The sequence below is a fragment of the Spermophilus citellus genome, assembly GCF_964194105.1.
Source record: "Spermophilus citellus genome assembly, chromosome: 4".
Classification (NCBI taxonomy): domain Eukaryota; kingdom Metazoa; phylum Chordata; class Mammalia; order Rodentia; family Sciuridae; genus Spermophilus; species Spermophilus citellus.
In genome coordinates, this window is record NC_138185.1 from 34,955,279 (window position 1) to 34,974,119 (window position 18,841).

Consider the following 18,841-nt stretch of genomic DNA (forward strand, 5'->3'; position numbering starts at 1 on the left):
TTCTCACATGGGTGCAGGTGGTCATTCCCTTGAACAGGGAGCTCTACTGCATGACGGTCTCATTTTCTAAACAAGGTGCAGCATGCCTTCACTTGCCTGGCACTCCACGGCCCACCTCACAATATCTTTTTCTGTGCTCATACCATCACTTTTGTTCTTTGTGTTCTTAAGACCCATTATGAATATAACAGTGTCTGCTTTGGCATTTGCATGATTGTGAGCTGTTAAGACCTGTAATTTCTCAGATTACAACAGAAGCATGCTTCATTGGGATAATTGCCAAAATATATCAATTCCTTATAATTTAACACTTTTCACTCAATGGTGGGAGGTGGGAAAATGAGAAAAGGCTAAGACCACCTATGCTTTAGGAAATGATATCAAGTGTTCCATTGGCCAAAGGCATTCATTCTCAATATAGAGTTCCACCCAAATGATCATCCCCAAACAAATGGGGACGGGAAATCCATATGAACTTTTTTAAACAATTGCTTTTTAAATACCTTTCCAATAATGTCTTTCAAAGTCTGTGCATATATTTGGGTAAAGAATTGTTGCTAAGGTTCTTTTTGTTGACAAAATCTTGCTCACATCTGCTTATCAGTTATTATTCCATGAAAGTTTGCTTTATTTATTTATTTATTTATTTATTCATTTATTCATTCATTCATTCGAGAAATGACCAAGAACACAATGCAAACCTTTCATCCACAGTAAGGAAGTTTAATGGATCCACTGCCTACACACACACACACACACACACACACACACACACACACTCAGATTGTAGCTAGGTCAGGTAGTAAGGACGTGTCACTATACCTGTGAAATTAGGATGACTTCACTTCAGGAAGCAGCTCCAGAAGCATCTTAAGTGCCCATTTTAAAAAGATGATGTTATACATTTTCTGCTCAGACAATTTTCTCAGGGAAATGGAGTTAAATTTTATAGTGAGGCTGGGCATGGTAATATGCACCTGTGACCCCAGCAACTTGAGAGGCTGAGACAGGAGGATCACAAGTTTGTGGCTAACCTGTGAAATTCAGAGAGATTCTGTCTCAAAATCATAATTTAAAAAAAAAATTTTAAAGGCTGGGAGCATAGCTCAATAGTTGAATGTTCCTGGGTTCAATCTTAACTATAAATAAATAAATAAATAAATAAATAAATAAATAAATAAAATAAAAGTTCGTAGCAAACAAGATGCTTCTGAACTACTTATTTAAATGCAATTTCATATGGTTTATAGCTTATCAATATTCCTTATTCTAACTTTTATCATGGCAATTGATTTATTTTGAAAAAATATGAATTGAGAAAATGAAGTTTTCAGGGTGCCCCAAAATTCTCTTAATGACATAGAAAGATGAAATGAAAATGAAACGATATTTGCCTGTCTAACATTAGGGGGGTTTTTTGGAATTGTTTTGGTTTTGGTTTTGTTTTGTTACTTAAGTTAATATATGATCTCTTGATTTATTGGAACTATTATTTATTTATTTATTTATTTTTGCTTCTTTTTAAAACTAGTTTTCACATTAAATTTTTAATATTATCAAATATTTTGATAACACTTTTTATAGACAGCTGTGCCCGAAAAATATGATATGGGAAATAGAAGATAATACAGTGGACACACACACTATATTATAAGCCTTCAACTTTTGAAGGGGGAAAAAACCCCATATTTCCTCTCCTTCCTGTTCAGTGAGAGGAACCAACAAAGTACTCCCAAATTTGGACTTTTTGAAGTGTATTTTAGGAGGAAAGACAGAAAGGCAGTGAAGTCTGATCTTTGTCATTATGAACATGATAGTCTAGCTATATCTTGTTTTAGAAATTATATACTTAGATATGTGAAATGCCTCCAGGGTGAGAAATGTCAACCTAAATGGAGTTATTTTCTCATCATAGCATCAACGAGATCCTCGACTGAATGAAATTTTATTCCCATTTTATGATGTTAAAAGGGCAATGCAGATCATTGAGATGTATGAGCCTGATGAAGATTTGAAGAAAAAAGGTAATAAAAAATGTTAAAAAGGCCTTTTTTTTCCTTTTGAAACAAGAAAACATGCAACTTTTAAAGCTCTTGGATTTTTAATTTAAGGTATCTATTAATGCTTTGGAGCTCCATAGAGCCACATGCCACATATTAGTAACTGATTTCTTTTTTCTGCTCTTAAGTTAGTTTAAATTACCTTTCTTCCAAATTAGTCCTTGCTGCCTAAGATATACCATTAAATTTATTGTGCTATTAAACATAGTATTTTTTCCCAACATACTTTTGTATACTACTAGATTTTTTGAATATTGCTTAAAATGTAAGAATGCCAAATACAGTCCCTATTTGCAGTCTGTGAAAATAATCTCTGTTCATGTAAAGTTTTCACCTCCTTTTCCTCTTTTTTGTTTTGCCAAGCCAATTAAATTTGACACATGATTTGATGTGCCCTCTCACCCCTCATTTGACTTCTGGAATGGAAGATAAAAACAAGACATGAAATTAAATAGTCAGGAATTACTTTAGCAAATTGTTTGCATTTCTGGACCTTTGCCCCTTTCAGTGAAACTTTGGAAACAATGTGTTGTCTAAATATTTGTCAAAGGATCTCCTTCCATTTCCATACATTTTCCCTTCTTTCTCCCTTTCTCCCACCCCACTCGTCTCTGTTTAATGTTAATCTTTTCCTCGTGCTCTTCTTCCCTGTTCTGATCTTAGTTGCTCTCTTTATATCAAAGAAGACATTTGGCATTTGTTTTTTAATGATTGGCTAGCTTCACTTAGCATTATCTGCTCTAATGCCATCCATTTCCCTGCAAAATCCATGGTTTTGTCATTTTTTAGTGCTGCGTAATACTCCATTGTTACACAAAATTACATATAAGAGTTTGTGAGGGGAAAGGGAAAAAAAACAAGGGAGAGAATTAAACAACAGCAGATGGGGTAGAGAGGGAAAATGAGAGAGAAGGGGAGGGGGGATAGTAGGGGATAGGAAAGGTAGCAGAATACAACAGTCATTAATATGGTATTATGTAAAAATGTGGATGTGTAACCGATGTAATTCTGCAACTTGTATTTGGGGTAAAAAAAGGGGAGTTCATAACCCACTTGAATCAAATGTATGGAAGATGATATGTCATGAGCTTTGTAATGTTTTGAACAACCAATAAAAAAAAAGTACATAGGAAAGAGTTAAAAAAAAAAAAGAATTTGTGTTCCCCAAAAAAACAAACAAACGAAAATATTTGTCAAAGGAAAGGCATGGAGGAGAATTTGAAGGTCAGTGCCATAGCAGTGGGAAGCACCTGCTGAGGGCTGGAGGGATGGTGCAGTCATAACTGGACGCTGCCGGCCTCATGTGGACACTGAAAGGAGATCCAGGTTTAGGTTCTATCTGTCCCACGTGGTTATAAATTTCAGGGCTTCAGCTTCCTCCTCTTTAGAATGGTTTCTTTCTCTTTTATTTTTATTTACTTGTGTATGTATGTATTTATTTACTTATGTATGTATGTATGTAATCCTCACTCGGTACTGAGGATTGAGCCCAGAGGTGCCTACCACTGAGCTACATCCCCTATTCTTTTTATTTTATTATTATTTTTTTTTTAAATTTTAAGACAGGGTCAGCTAAATTGCTGAAGATCTCACTAAATTGCTGAATTTAGCCTTGAATTTACAATCCTCCTGCCTTATTCTCTCAAATTGCAGAGATTATAGGCCTGCACCACCATGCTCAGTTAAAATGTGTTCCTTCTTTTTTGCATCTATTGCCTGTGAATGTGACTGAACAGTTTATTTGTTCTCAGAACGTATATAAGACCTGTTTATAGATATGTCTAGCCCACCATACCAGGGTTTTTCCTTGAATGTAGTCATACACTTACGCTTTTTTCTAGGGTCACAAATGCCTATTTTTATCAAGAGTACTTCATTATTTACCTCTACCAATATTCTGATTATCATAATTTTTCCACATTATATGTAATTAAAGCAGAGGGAGGATCAGTAGACGAAGTGATTAGGTTCATGTCACTTCCCTGTTACTGTGTAACCTTGAGTAAGGGAATTACTTCCTGGGCCCTAGTTTCCCTGCTTGTAACATGGTGGGGTTCACATAGTCATTAACTACTTTTTCTCTTCATTACTGTTATTTTTTGCTTTTATTGTAGTTTTTTTTTGGGGGGTGGTTTCTTGGGATTGAACCCAGGACTTAACACATAGTAAACATGGGCTGTACCACTGAGCTATTCCTGCAGCCCCTACTGTCATTTTTTAAAATTTGTAGAGGGCTAACTGCGCACCAAGCACTGTGCTAAATGCTGGAAATTCAAAACTGCATAAGAAATGCCTCCTGCTTTGTAGGCAGTTTTGATCTGTTCAAAGGGTAAGCCAAGTGATTCAATGATTCCTCGGCAAATGTTATGATAGATGGGTGTCTTGGTTACTTCTAAAGTCCTTCCAAGTTATTACCATTCACACATCAAAAAAGTGTACCGAATCTTTTGTAAGTTTTCCAAAGTCTGGATGTCAGAGTGACAGAGCTCAGTGCTCTGACTTCTGCTCCATGGGTACTCACTCCTTGAGTGAGCTCATGCAGGCCAGTGCCTTGAAATTTCTTTCATCTGCATCTGATTTCCAAATTAAACCCTCCAGTCCCAACTGCTAACAAACTGCAGACCTGCCACAGAACTGTCCATTTGGATGCTGAGTGGGCATTTCCAATGTGTTCTACAACATGCTTTGATTCTCCCCATCTCCAGATCTGTTCCTTTCCCTGCCCATAAAATAATCCCATTATTCACTCAGCTTTTCAAGTCAAAGCCCTGGACATCATCCTGAACTTGTTTAATTCTTTCATATCACATCTGATCCAGCAGCAAAACTACAAGATCCAACCTCAACATAAATCACCTGTCATGGTCTCCACCCTACCAGGCTATTCAAGCCCACATCCTTCCTCTCCAGGAAACCAGTTTTCTTCTAACTGGTCATCCTTTTTACTCAGCACCATGCTCTACACAGCAGCCAGAGTAAACCTCTTGAAATCAAATCCAGTGATATTCCACTTTTCAAAATATCTGAAAGCTTTCCAACATACCTAGGATAAAATCCAAAGTACTTAGGACTGAAGTCCAGCTTACGTAGACTTTCACTACTTCTCCCAACTCATTTCCAGCCACTTTCCTCCTGGGTCACTCTATCTTGCTGTCATTGAGTGAACTTGGCATACACACTCCTATATCAAGGTCTTTGCACTTGATGATCCTTCTGCCTGGAATGGGGCTTCCCATCCCATTATGTGCATGGGGCCTGCCCACCATGCATGTGAGGTACCTCCACAGAGGGGCTTCACTGGCCACATATCGAGCACAGCATGCTGCCATATCTTCATCATCTTTATTCCTGCTTTCTTTGTCCTTCTAGAACTTTTATGACATATTTATTTGTTCACTTGTTTATTTATCTCACTCATTATGTGTGGGTTTCATAAAACAGGACTTGTCTGCATTTTTCTATCACTGCATATCCCAATGCCTCAAAAACCACCTGCTCTTAGAATGAATGAATGTACTCAAGGAGAGAGGTATACAAACTTTTATTGCGTACTTTCAGGTATGATTAAAACTGACCTAAATATGCATCAACAGAATAATGGAAAAAAAAGGTATAAGTTATACATTCAATATGGACTACTGTACATGAAAAATAAATGAACATATGTCAGCTGGATAAGTCCCAAGAAAACATATAGGAAAAATAGCAACTTTCAAATGCTTCAAAAAGACTAGGATGGCCCTTTTATAAATTCAAAGGCATTGAAATGATCTATTGTTCCAATAAAGGCATATGTGAATAAATGCATAAGTGAAACTGAAAAACTGTGGGGAATGTTAAACACAAAAGCTAGAGGGAAGTGGTTATCTATATACCAGCAGAAAGATAGAATTAGCTGGAACTGATGTAGGGCACTAGGGCACTGCAGTGCCATTTGTAATTATGTATTCATTTTTAAAATGTAAAGCAATGAAACAAAATGTTAATATGTGACGAATCTGTAGTGTAGGTCTATGTCAGTTTATTATGCTATCTGTACTTTCCTTGAACTTGAAATCAGTTCATAACTTGCAAATGCTTAAATTTAAAAAAGCAAAGAGCCTAGGCTGTCAGTAGTTGATAGGTAGAAGATGCTTAAATGTAATGCCCTGTCCTGCAACTACCATTTGCTCCCAGCCCTCTGTCAAAAAAAAAAAAAAAAGTGCAATTGAAATGAACAAGGGCTCTTGGGGCCACATTTCAATGACCCCTGCATATTTTTTTTCACCAGCCTCACCCCCTACCTTTTAAAATAAAATAGAAAAATAAAATTGTTTAAATTTGGAGGACACCATATCCAGGAAAAAATCCCTTTTCCAATTCAGTGGGAAAAGTACTGACTTATAATTAATATTATTTCCATTTTTTAAATAATGCCTCTTATATATATTCTCAATTGGTTCTGGAAAGAAATGGGACCAGTATTTTTTCCCCACTTGGCAGAAGAGGAAGCTGAGACCCAGGGAGTGACAGAAGTAGAGCTAGAGAAAGTCCCCTGACCCCTTGTAACCATCGCTTATAGCACTGTGTTTTTTAATCTGGAGGAACATGTACTTCCATTATCTTGGATATAAAAAAAATGCCACCTCTTTGTTGAATGCCTGTGTTATTTATAATTTGCCATTCTATGACTTTGTTCAAGTTCTGTAAGATGAAGTTTCTTAGGAAGGTAATATGAAGAAGTTTTTACTCTTGCTGTACAAGCCAACTTGCCTTTCCTGGATAAAGTGAGATGCACATCTTCAGAGCTACAGGTGCTATTAAGATATTCTTTTTCCCCTAGGACTCATATCAAGTGATGGGTTTTGCAGATATCTGATGTCAGATGAAAATGCCCCAGTCTTCCTAGATCGTTTAGAGCTTTACCAAGAAATGGACCATCCTCTGGCTCACTACTTCATCAGTTCTTCCCATAACACCTATCTCACTGGCCGACAGTTTGGTGGGAAGTCTTCAGTAGAAATGTACAGACAAGTTCTCCTGGCTGGTTGCAGGTCAGAAACTCAGAGATGGCCATTTGGGACGTGTGGGGTAGGGGGTTTATACGATGCTCTTCAATGTATAGTTGTCCCCCCTTATTCACAGGGGTATATTCCAATACCTCCAATAGATGCTTGAAATCATGTATAGTATCTAACTCTATATACTATTTCTTGCTATATATACATACATATGAGAAAGTTTTACTTATAAATGAAGTACAGTAAGAGATTAAAGATAATAACAATAATAAAATAGAATAATTATTAAAAATGTACTGTAATAAATTCCTTGTGCTTTTGGGGCTTTACTGAGTACAATAAGCCTTACTTGAGCACAGTGAGATAATCTGACAGATAACTAAGAAGGCTATTAAGTGGTTACTGGGTGGGTAGTGTATACCTTGTGGATTCACTGGGCCATGGAATGATTCACATTGGAGGGTGGACATTGGGGTAGCAAGAAATTTAATTGTCCTACTCAGAATTAAAATCTTCTGAAATGTTTATTTCTGGTATTTTCCAATTAATATTTCCTGACCTCTGCTGATCATGGATAAATAAACTAGGAGTAAGGGAGGACTACCGTAGTTTATTTTTTTCTGAAATAAGAAGTTGTAATCAGAGTGAAAACAACATTTGTCGTTCTTTTTAATGGATTATGATGGCCATTTAACCTTGAGAAAGAAAGGACAATATTACTTCCAGAAAGGTCTAGCCTTGTTCTATGACACAATAGATAGTATTTTACACTAAATAGGCCCCACAAAATGGCAAAAAAACCTTCACACTTTTTAGAAATCATGGTTTTTACTAGTTATAGGTACTTGCAAATTTAATGTTCAAGGCTCAGAAATTTCATTCTCTAAGAAGAGATTACTAAAAATATTTTTTTACAGTTGTAGTCAAATATTTGAGATTTTAAAATGGCCAGAATGTTGAAAGTGAAAAATAAAAAAGAAGGTGCACTATGACTTTTTTCTTGGTTACCAATTAAGCAAAACTTTATTTTTTTATCACACAATTTTTGTATGTGGAAATACTTTTAAAAGAAATTAACCACATCCCTACTTCTATTCACATACTTCCTCTGAATACTTGAGTTTTTTGTTTTGTTTTGTTTGTGGTGCTAGGGATCAAACCCAGAACACCGTGTGCATGTGAGACAAGTACTCTACCAACTGAGCTACATCCCCAGCCTGAATACTTGAGTATTAATCACTAAAAAAAAAAAAGAAAAAGAAAGAAAAGAAATTCTTATATAGTGAACATAACATGGTCCCACTTAATACAATTAAAAATAATTTAATGTCAACTGGGCATGGTGGCACACGCCTGTGATTCCAGTGGCTCAGGAGGCTGAGGCAGGAGGATTGCAAATTCCAAAGCCAACCTCAGCAACTTGGTGTGATCCTAATTAAGCAAATTATGGAGAACCTGTATCAAAATAAAATATAAAAACAGTTGCGGGTGTAGCTCAGTGGTAAAGCACCCCTGGGTCCAAACCCCAATACCAAAATAATAATAATAATTTATTGTTATCTAAATCCAGCCTACATTCAAATTCCCCCGGTTATCCTTTCATTGTTCCTTATTGAATTCATACAGAACTGTACTACTTGTCTCCTCTTAAGTCTCTTAATCTGACTCAGCCCTTTTTGATGATACCAAGCTGATGAGAAGAATAATGTGTTTTAGGCTGTATATGTCATGAAATAGCCATGTTGCATAATTCATCTGATTTCCTGCTCTCTAAGGAAACAACTTATTTTGATGCCTCTCTTTGAGTTTGTATACACACTCTTCTATTGTAAGAATTCTATGTTGTCATTTTTGCTGTGTTCCTAGGTGTGTTGAACTTGACTGTTGGGATGGAAAAGGTGAAGATCAAGAACCAATAATAACTCATGGGAAAGCAATGTGTACAGATATACTTTTTAAGGTATGTTTTAAAATTACACAGCCACAAATTCTTTCAAACTGTTATGCAGGAAATAGGGAGGTGGAAAATAATGTTTTCATTTTCTCAAGCATTGTGCCTTCATATTTCTTTCTTCCAGGTTTGAGGGGAGATGCACGACAAATGTTATCTCCACTTAATGTCTTCTTGTATGATTTTTCCTGCTTTCAAATGGCAACGATTGCATAATGAGGTTTCTCCAGAAGTCTCCTAGTTTACTTACCTAAAAACTTCATAGTCTTATCTACTTATTTGTTTGCTTTATTTGCATTTTCTTGTAGGACTTAAAGGCAGCATAAAAAATAAATATAGGAAAAAAGTAGATTATAGACAGATAGGACCTGTAAGAATAAAAGAATGAGGTTAGAGTTTATAGATGCTTGTCAAGAAATCTTATAATCTTGCACAAACACATGATTTACAGGATCCATAAATGAAAAGCACAATTATTATCAGAACTGACACCAATGAAAAATTTGCTATCCTTATGAATGGGCATCTCAGTAATGGTGATGTCCATGTGTGATTTGAAGAGTGGTTTCTTAGAGCTGCTCAATATGCCACTGGTAGCCTGCCAAAAGATAAGTCAAACAAAGAAATTCTTTGGTTGGCCAATATGTCAGATCCACCTGTGTTCTTTTGATGTTGCACAGGATGGATATTGCAATACCTGGAACAACTGATTCTCAATTCCACATGTGAAAAATCACCAGAGATGTTTTAAGAAACCCAGACACCTAGGTCCTATACCTGTAACACACCATGAATATCATTTCTCTTAGCCACAAAGTTGATAGGTTTTGATGAGCAGTTGCTCAAGATTATGCTTCCTGGGAAGAGCCAAGAAATATGCAAGTGGGAAGCTGTGAATTTGCACAGCCAGCCAAATTGATAGGGAAGGCTATGAACTCTCCTTAGAGAATTAAGGAGCCTAATAAGGAAGCATAGGTGAAAAACAGGCCATTCCCTCTCAGCTTGGACTGAGCAAAGTACCATTAGAGTTTTCCTTAAAACATAATTCTTGGTTAAGTGGATAGTTAAGGACATGAACACTTTTACCTGGGGAGAAATTTTAAGCAAGAATAACTAAATGGCCAGGTGCAATGCTGCACACCTACAATCTCAGTGGCTTGAAAAGCTGATGCATGAGGATGACAAGTTCAAAGCCATCCTCAGCAACTTATCGAGGCCCTAAGCAATTTAGTGAGACTTGGTCTCAAAATAAAAAAAAAAAAATTTAAAAAGGTCTGAGGGTATTGCTTCGTGGTTAAGCATCCTTGGGTTCAACAAAAAAAAAAAAAAAAAGAAGAAGAAGAAGAATTAAATGACCAACTCAACCATAAGGATGTTTACGTAAAATATTCTAAGCTTACCTGACCCTGGATAACTATGGTAAAATATTTTCCCGATTCATTGAGTGAAGTGCTTGCCCTGTGGTTAGCCACCAATCATTAAATAAATGCTTTGGTTGCAGAAGTATTGCTTTTACACCTGTTTTTCTAAAGCAAAGTAGAGACTTGGGCTCACTATCTTATGAGGCCTCTCCATTTTCATAGAGATAGTGGGAGGGGGATACATTCGACTCATTCAAGTGCAAGGGAGATCCTGAGCACACCCTGTTTTACCTGGCATGGTGCTTGACCAAAGAGAATCCTTCCTCTGAAACTCTTCCCCATATTAACCAGGCCAATATGAAACAACGAATATTGCAAATGTTACATCTATGTTGAATTAATGAAATGTAGCCCAAGACTGATCCCCAAACACAGAGGAGTCAATAGAATTTTCTAGCAGTCCTAAAGGTATTACCAACACATTTCTCCAGAGGTGGAAAGAGTTAAAGAGGGATCTCTTGGAAAAATCCCTGTGCCAAAGCTTAGCTTCTCCTCAGGGAAAATGTTGAATACTAATCCCCTGGCTTGGAAGATCATCAGGTAAGTAACAAGGAGATCACTTAAATAAAATCTCTTGTAAGTTGACAGTACCATCATTCTGGAGGTATAAAAGATAGCTTTGGGTAAACAAATGTCGTTAACCATTAACTGCACACTTGATCTATGGAACTATTAGAGGTATCAAGGTGGATGGGTTCTCCAGGTCTGAGTGGCTGCAATTGACTTTCAGCAAGAAAGTCTCAATGAACTGAATAGTTTGAGGTGCCTTGAATTTTTCTGCTCTTTTCTCTCATTAACCACTTTTTATTTTTAAAGGATGTAATTCAAGCCATCAAGGAAACTGCATTTGTCACATCCGAATATCCTGTAATTCTGTCCTTTGAAAATCACTGCAGGTATATTGATTCATTTTACTCCAAGACACTAAAGATGTTGTTTCCTAACTCCTACTCCTCATCCTCACCTTAGCAGTACATCTTTTTAAAAAACTGTGTAGTTTGTTTTTGAATTGCTAAGTGCCAACTGATCTTCCAGTAAGTATGGAGAATCTTATGCAAACCCCATCTCTCCAAAAAAGTCATCTTCACCTGGTTTAGAAAACACTTGCTCTAAACAAAAGGTCAAAGATTGGACACCTTGCTTCAAGTTTCATTGAGTGGGAGGATTTGAATATAACTTAACAAACATTGTTGCATTCTTAGCAGTTTTAGTTTGGGGGTGACTTCATTTTTAACTGAATCAGTTAAAGTTTGGTATTTGAAAGTATATCTCATTAACATTGTGAGGATAATCATGCATTTTGCAGATGAGATTCTTTAATTGCCTAGAATGGTGTTTTCTTAAACTTGGAAGGTTAATGGATGTTTGAATTTACAAATGCCACTTCTTTCTCTCCAGCAAATATCAACAGTACAAGATGTCCAAATATTGTGAAGATCTATTTGGGGATCTCCTGCTGAAACAAGCACTTGAATCACATCCAGTATGTATTTTTAGAAAACCATATTTCTAGCATGAATGAATTTGTTTTGAAATTCATTTTTGAAGGGTCAAGTAGCACTGAAGGACTGATGCTAAAGATCTTCATATTTATTTAAATTCTTCAGTACAAAAAGTGTTTTTATCATGCTTTGAAAGGATGAATTTAATTTGGAAGAGATTGGGGTCTCATGGTTTAAATTTCAGCACCCAAGCCAAGAGTCTAGATCCTGTATTTATTCTCAATATTAGTTAGATGTTAGAATTATCTCGGGGAACTGTGAAAAACACCCATGACAGGGCTGCACCCACAGATTGATTTAATGGACCCAGAGTCTGCCACCAGCATAGTGCTTTTTAAAAGTCCTCCAGGTGAGTAAATGTTTGCCTGCTATTCAGAAGCCATGGGAGCCTCTTGTTATGGAAAATGCTCTAGATTGATGTCACAGTATCCTGAAGTGCAAATTCCCAACTCCAAAACAAAGACTTGGTTAAATTGATATGTACATTTGAAAAATATTTATCCTAATTAGTAATACATGACAGTAGAATGCACTTTGACACATCATACATAAGTAGGATATAATTTCTCATTCTTTTGGTTGTACATGATGGAGACTCCCACTGGTAATGTAGTCTAATAGTAGTCTAATTCAATTACCCTAATGTACATAGGGTAATAATATGGACATTTTGGAACTTCAGTCTACACCTGCTAGTTTCTTTATAACATAAAGAATATTAGTCTGTGGTCCATAAATTCCTGAGGCCTTTGATTTCATTCTAATTGCATGTAAGTTTTAAATATTTGATCATTCCAGGGGGTTCTTTATATTTTTATAAGGAGCTATAACCTCCAAGAGGCTAAGACTCACTGTCCAAAGAGGTTGTGGGTAGCAAGACAGTTAATGCAATTAAAGTACAAAACTCTTTATAATGGTGGGATATTTGACATGCCTATTGGGAAGCCAGCTCCAGGGGACCCACACATGGTAGCATGAGGTGGCAGAAGAGGAGCATGACAGTAACAGAAGAGAAGGGTGCTTTGTGTTACATGTGAATAATTTGGGTGGTTTTATGAGATTTGGGGGGGGGGTTGTTTGTTTGTTTGTTTTGTCTTGTTTTTTTTTTTTTCTGGAAGTGTGTCTGAGAGAACTGAAAAGATATGGAGACAAGGATATTTGTCCTTTGCTTCCTCCATCTGATTCTGTTCAGCCTATTGAAGCAGGTGCCTGCCCATGGCCTCAAAGCACTTTCTGTTTCTCTGCCCACTGGCGTGACTCAATCTGCCAGCACCGACAACTCCATGCCAGTGTCCTCTGCTCCCTAGAGCCCGCTCTGTCCACAATAAAAGACCGGCCAGAAGTGTCAGAGAATTAACACTCCCACTTCATGCTCTATCACTCCCGAGGTGGGCTGATTCTGAGCACCTGTTCTCCTCTTGTCTCCCAGGGGATTGATAGCAGAAGTGCTGTCGCTGAGCTACATCCCCAGAACTTCTTATTTTTCTAACTTTTTTTTTTAATACGGTCTTGCTAAGTTGCTTAGGCTAACCTCGAACTTGTGATCCTCCTTCATCAGCCTCCCGAGTAGATGGGATTACAGGTGTATACCACCAAACATGAATATTTTATTATTTATTTTTTTAACCTTAACCCTCCACTTACTTTTCTGATTAGGGTAAAGTGCTTATTTTTGTGAAAAGTTCACTATATTTGTAGTGAAATGATGTTTACATGCATGAATGTGGTTATGGAAATCATAGGTAGTATACATGGGAATAAGACCAACTGTCTGACCTGAAGGGTTTTTAGTCTAGAGGGCTGGGGTTTGGGTGGAAACAAGACACAAAAGTAAACACACAACTGAGAAAGAAGACAGACAATTATGCATTAAAATATTTGTTGGAGAAGTCCTGGTGCAAGAGAGACCCCTGGGGAATGGACCAGTTCCACTTGGCTGCCTGTAGGAAGCAGCATTTCAGCCAAAGGTCTCACTTAAGGCAAGACAGAAAATACAGTGTCTTGCTTGTCATCTGTGGAATATAAATGAGTTTGGGAAATGACTAGACACTTGGAAGTAAAGATGGACAGATAAGGGTATTGATTGGTGGGTACAGAACAGATGTCTATATGTGGGACAGTTCCATGAAAATAATAACCTAAAGGGACACACTATTTCCAGACTTAAATGAAAGTAAATAAAGTCACAGTAGAGTTCAGATTCCAATAATTAGGACCATTCCCTTCTTGATTCCCTTGTTGAACCCACAAAACACAATCCCATGTATTGAGTCGGAACAGCTACTAAGCAGACAGACTTGCTGAACAGTCCAGCTCTTGGGAGCTCTAGGGAACCTCTCACCTGGGAGAGCCAATCCCAGCCCCAGTGTGACCCCCTGTACTTTATCAGAGACCTAAAGGGTGCAAGGCCTGAAGTGGAGGAGGACCCTCACCTGCAACACCACCCAGGCCGGACTCCAGCTCTACTGAGGAAGTTGGAGGAGCTCTGCACATCTCTGCAGACTGAGGATTCCAAGTTTGCAGCATTATTCTAAGGCCAAGTTGGATGGGGTGGGCCAATTTGGTTGTCAACATGTGAAAAGGTGCTGACTGCCATCTAGTGGATGTTGGGTTGTATGACTCCAGGCCTCCCATGCTCCAAAGCTGGAGTAGAAAAACACAACCATTGCTAATTTCAGCTCTTTCTGTGTCTCCCTAGCTCGAGCCAGGAAGACCGTTGCCATCCCCCAATGACCTCAAAAGAAAAATACTCATCAAAAATAAGCGACTGAAACCTGAAGTTGAAAAGAGTAAGTCAAATACGCACACAAATAGAAGCATGTGTTTGGACAGTACAGCTGTCTAACATGAAATTCATTGTAAAACCATCAAATTTGGGGGACAGAGGCGTAACGATGATGTTAAGTATACTTTCTGTAGCAAAATTATCAGTTTCATTTGATTTCAGTTTGTACATAGACTCATTCATACAGTAGAAAAAGTACATTCATACATGCACATGCCAGAATTTGCAAGTGTCCTGAGGAAAAAAAGTGAGAAGCAGAAGGAAAATTTTGTATTACAATATATCTTGTTATACTTTCTTTAAGAAAAGTTGTACTTTCTCCACTAATGTACAAGACTATTTCCCAGTAGTATCCTTAATGCTGACTATTGGCCATTTTATATGTGTTCCCAACTAATTGAAGAAAAATACCTGAATAGTTCATTTGTATCTTTTGATAACTGGTTCCTTTGTATATTATAATTTGTGATTTGTCCATGCATATTTTCCCATTTTAAAAAAAAGTAATTTCATTTGTCTAGCTTAATTACTTACAAGAACTTTTTTACTTAGGATAATAACCCCAGTTATATTAGTCGAATATCTTTTATCCTAAAGTTTTGTTCTCTCTACTGTGCATATCTCTTTTCTATCACTTCACCATCATTGTTTGTAAAACTTGGTCTGTGCCAGATTCTCAAAATTAATGGGTGTTTGTTTTCTGGGTTTAAATCCTGAATCCTCCTTTCAAGTGTAGAAACCAGAATTTTGGATAGTTCACCATGTTCTAGTGGCAACCCTTCTTCATGTGTATACAGTGTGTTTGATGCACAATTCTTACAAAAAAATAAGACCAGCAGGAATGGGGAAGACAATGACCACTGCTAAACCTTAGGGCATGGTCAAGAGGTGCCAAAACAACATATTTCCTTTCCTTCATCTCCATATCTGACATAAAGCCCAAGTTTTGTAAGTGATATAACATCTGTCACCATCTCCTTGTTTCTTCATAATAACAGAACAGCTTGAAGCTTTGAAAAGCATGATGGAAGCTGGGGAGTCTGCAGCTCCAGCTAGCATCTTAGAGGATGATAATGAAGAAGAAATAGAAAGTGGTGAGTTGCTATTTCAAGTGATATGTTACAATACTTTGTAACGTAAGTAAAACATGAGTTTCATTGGGTCCTTTATAGTGGTTACATTATAGTTTTAATACTCAGGGGTGTATTTACAGATCAGCCTTCATCTTTCATTATTTTTGATCCTTTTTTTTTCAAATATTATTACTTCTAACTTACCTGGGCATTGGAAACTGGCTTAGTCATCTCCCTCCCTGTGTGTGTCCAGCTGTTCAGCAGAAATTCACAGCCAAAGATGATGGTGGTAATAGCCTGGGAATGTAGAATGAAAGAACTTCAGGTAAATCATTGGCTTGTGTTTAGAAAGTGAACAAGAAACTAAGAGACAACATTTAAAATTTCAAGTTCAGGCTGGGTTGTCACTCAGCAGTAGAGCACCTGCTTAGCTTGTGAGAGGCCCTGGGTTCTATACCCAGTACCAAAATAACATAAACAAACAAAATCCAAGTTTAAATGCCTTCAAATAATCTACTGCTCAGAATTATCTATATAAGTAGATAATTTTACCAAAGGCATCTTAGCCACAAATATTTGATTATTTTTAATTGTTTATTTTGTTTTTGCCATATATCCACAACCAAAATGTTTCATTTAAAATTGGGATTGGCAGTACAAGGTGGCTTATACTTATAATTTCAGTTACTCAGGAGGCTAAGGGAGGAGGTTTGCAAGTTCAAGGCCAGACTCAGCAAGTTTGTGAAACTAAATAATTTAGAAATACAATAATTCAGAAGTTCCCATTGAAAAGTTTACTAAATAGAAACTAAAATTCCTAAAGGGAAAGTCTTAACTTATTATCTTAACACTTAAAATATGATTTTAGGAAAGTTGGTAAAAAAAAATGTTAAAAGCAGTAAGCTGTGAGAATTAACTTATCTTATTCACCACCCCTTAATAAAGACTCCTGACTGTAGAAGCAATGTCATACTACCGTTATATTTATGTTGTGGCAGGGAGGATTAGGGAGGCCAAAGATATCTGATTATCCAATTTATGCCTTCAGTAGCTATTTATCTATTACTGTATAATAATCCACCCCAGACTTGGAGGCTTAAAACAATACTTTATAATTATCTCTTATGGTTTTGTGGGTCACCTGGGCTTGTGTTGCTGGTTCTCCCTTGGGCTTCTCATGCAGTTACTGGCAGATGACATATGGGGCTGAAAGTTTGGTTGCACTGGTTATCCAAGGTGACTCTCTCACATGGCTGGCAGCAAATGCTGGCTCTCAGCTGGGAATATAACTGGAATCAGTGAGAAGAGCACACACTCGGGACCTCTGGGATTTGGGCTTCTCACAGCACAGTGGCTAAGTGCCTATTTAGAGTATCCAAGAGCCTGTGTCCCAAGAAGTTGGAGCTGCCGAATTCTTTAACAGTTATGCCTAGAATTGGTGCAGCCTCACTTCCTCTCTCTGTTATTATTCATCAAAGAAGTCTTAGCACTGCCCAAATTCAAGAAGGCAGGTGAGTGACAAGATCTCATTGTGGAAGAACACATTAAGGGCAGCTCTCAATGTAGCTGTTTTGGGAAAATTCAGTAGTCAATGGTATTATATTCTGTTATATCATATATCTATTATATTATTTTGCATATAATAAATATGTAAAATATATAAAAATATAATATTTAGTATAAATTTTATAAATAAAATATAATAAATAAATAAGCCTAAACTACATTTAAGGACAAAGTATCATACATATATGTATATATTTTAACAGATCAGCAAAATACTTCAAAAATGCAAATAAAAGGTAAATATTAAGCAAAATCAGTTCCATGATTTAGGTTAAAATTTTAAAGATGGGAACTGAAGACATGTAAGACATTGCCAAGACTATAATCTAGTAAAACAAACTGCAGAAATAATGGAATAAATGAAGAAGAAATATAGATTAATAATAATAGCTACTAGCATTGTAGTACCAACTGGGCACCAGGCAGCCTTCATTACTGCTTTATATAACCTTCATCATCTAGCCCAATGAAATACGTATGATGAAACTCCTTTTTTTTTTTTTTTTGTGGTACCACGGATTGAACCCAGGGGCAATTACCCACTGAGCCACATCTCCAGCCCTTTTTTGCATTTTATTTAGAGACAGGCCCTCCCTAAGTTGCTGAGGCTGGCTTTGAACTCATGATCCTCTTGCCTCAACCTCCTGAGCTTCTAGGATTATAGGCATGCTCCATGACGCCTGGTCACTTACCATTCTGAAAGACACTTTCTTCCTTCTTGGCACATATGCTAATGATTCTTCGAGGCACACAGCTTCTAGTAACTACCATCTTATTCCAAAATTGAGATTCTAATTTTAGTTTGTATATAAATAACTCCATGGAATAGTACAGCAGTAAAATAAATACCTGAAAAGATATAATCATCCACTGAATTTCATTTTAGGGGCACAGAGGTCCTTCTGACTTAGTAATGTATATAATTCTTAGATTTCCTCAACTACTTGGCCATAGTTCTGGTCAACCAGTTGGCTTCAATTGCCTTGGTGTCAACAAACGATCCAACTATATATAGGTTACTAGAGCCTCTAATTTGGATACATTGGCATAGAGGGCAGAAGGAAATCAGCATGGTTCAAGAGGGCAGTCCTGCCTAGAGGTTGTGGAAAATAGAAAAGACTCTTAGTGAAAGAACTGCCTAACCATTAGACTAAGTTTAGACTCAGAAGAGCCTCCGACTCCTGGCCCTAGGAGATAAGCAGTGGGGAATACCAAAATCACATATGTTGTGGTGTGTTTGTGCACTCATGCACCTTCAGAAATGATACTGTGCATTTGTGTACTCTTTAAAAGTAGTAATTATTAAATGTCTACCACTTGTATGGGACTCACTCCTTGTCTTCAGGTAGTTACATCTGGCTGAGCTGGTTAGATGAAACATACAGATTGAGTATTCTTTATACAAAGCACTTGAGAATTGAAGTGTTTCAGTTTGGGGAGTTTTTTCAGATTTTGAAATATTCACATAGACTTTTTTTACCAG

The 18,841-nt window shown here is 37.0% G+C and overlaps 1 protein-coding gene and 1 long non-coding RNA gene across 17 annotated transcripts in view; one reads left to right on the forward strand and one right to left on the reverse strand.

Annotated features, from left to right (window-relative positions):
- PLCB4 (phospholipase C beta 4) overlaps positions 1–18,841 on the forward strand; it is a 388,840-nt gene that overhangs the window by 300,505 nt on the left and 69,494 nt on the right. For all 15 annotated transcript variants that reach the window (XM_081291654.1, XM_081291650.1, XM_081291653.1 and 12 more), the window contains 7 exons: positions 1,916–2,024; positions 6,883–7,093; positions 8,927–9,020; positions 11,249–11,328; positions 11,831–11,915; positions 14,633–14,723; positions 15,718–15,813. In XM_081291654.1, coding sequence (XP_081147780.1) covers positions 1,916–2,024; positions 6,883–7,093; positions 8,927–9,020; positions 11,249–11,328; positions 11,831–11,915; positions 14,633–14,723; positions 15,718–15,813 — 766 coding nt within the window. The remainder of the gene's footprint in view (positions 1–1,915; positions 2,025–6,882; positions 7,094–8,926; positions 9,021–11,248; positions 11,329–11,830; positions 11,916–14,632; positions 14,724–15,717; positions 15,814–18,841) is intronic.
- LOC308647521 lies at positions 9,039–17,039 on the reverse strand. 2 transcript variants are annotated; one of them, XR_014021646.1, is made up of 4 exons: positions 16,934–17,039; positions 15,997–16,089; positions 14,367–14,577; positions 9,039–9,379 (listed from the first exon to the last, which is right to left on the reverse strand). It is a non-coding gene; the product is annotated as an uncharacterized lncRNA (long non-coding RNA). The 2 variants fall into 2 exon arrangements; XR_014021647.1 differs by lacking the exon at positions 9,039–9,379 and having other exon boundaries at positions 13,496–14,577.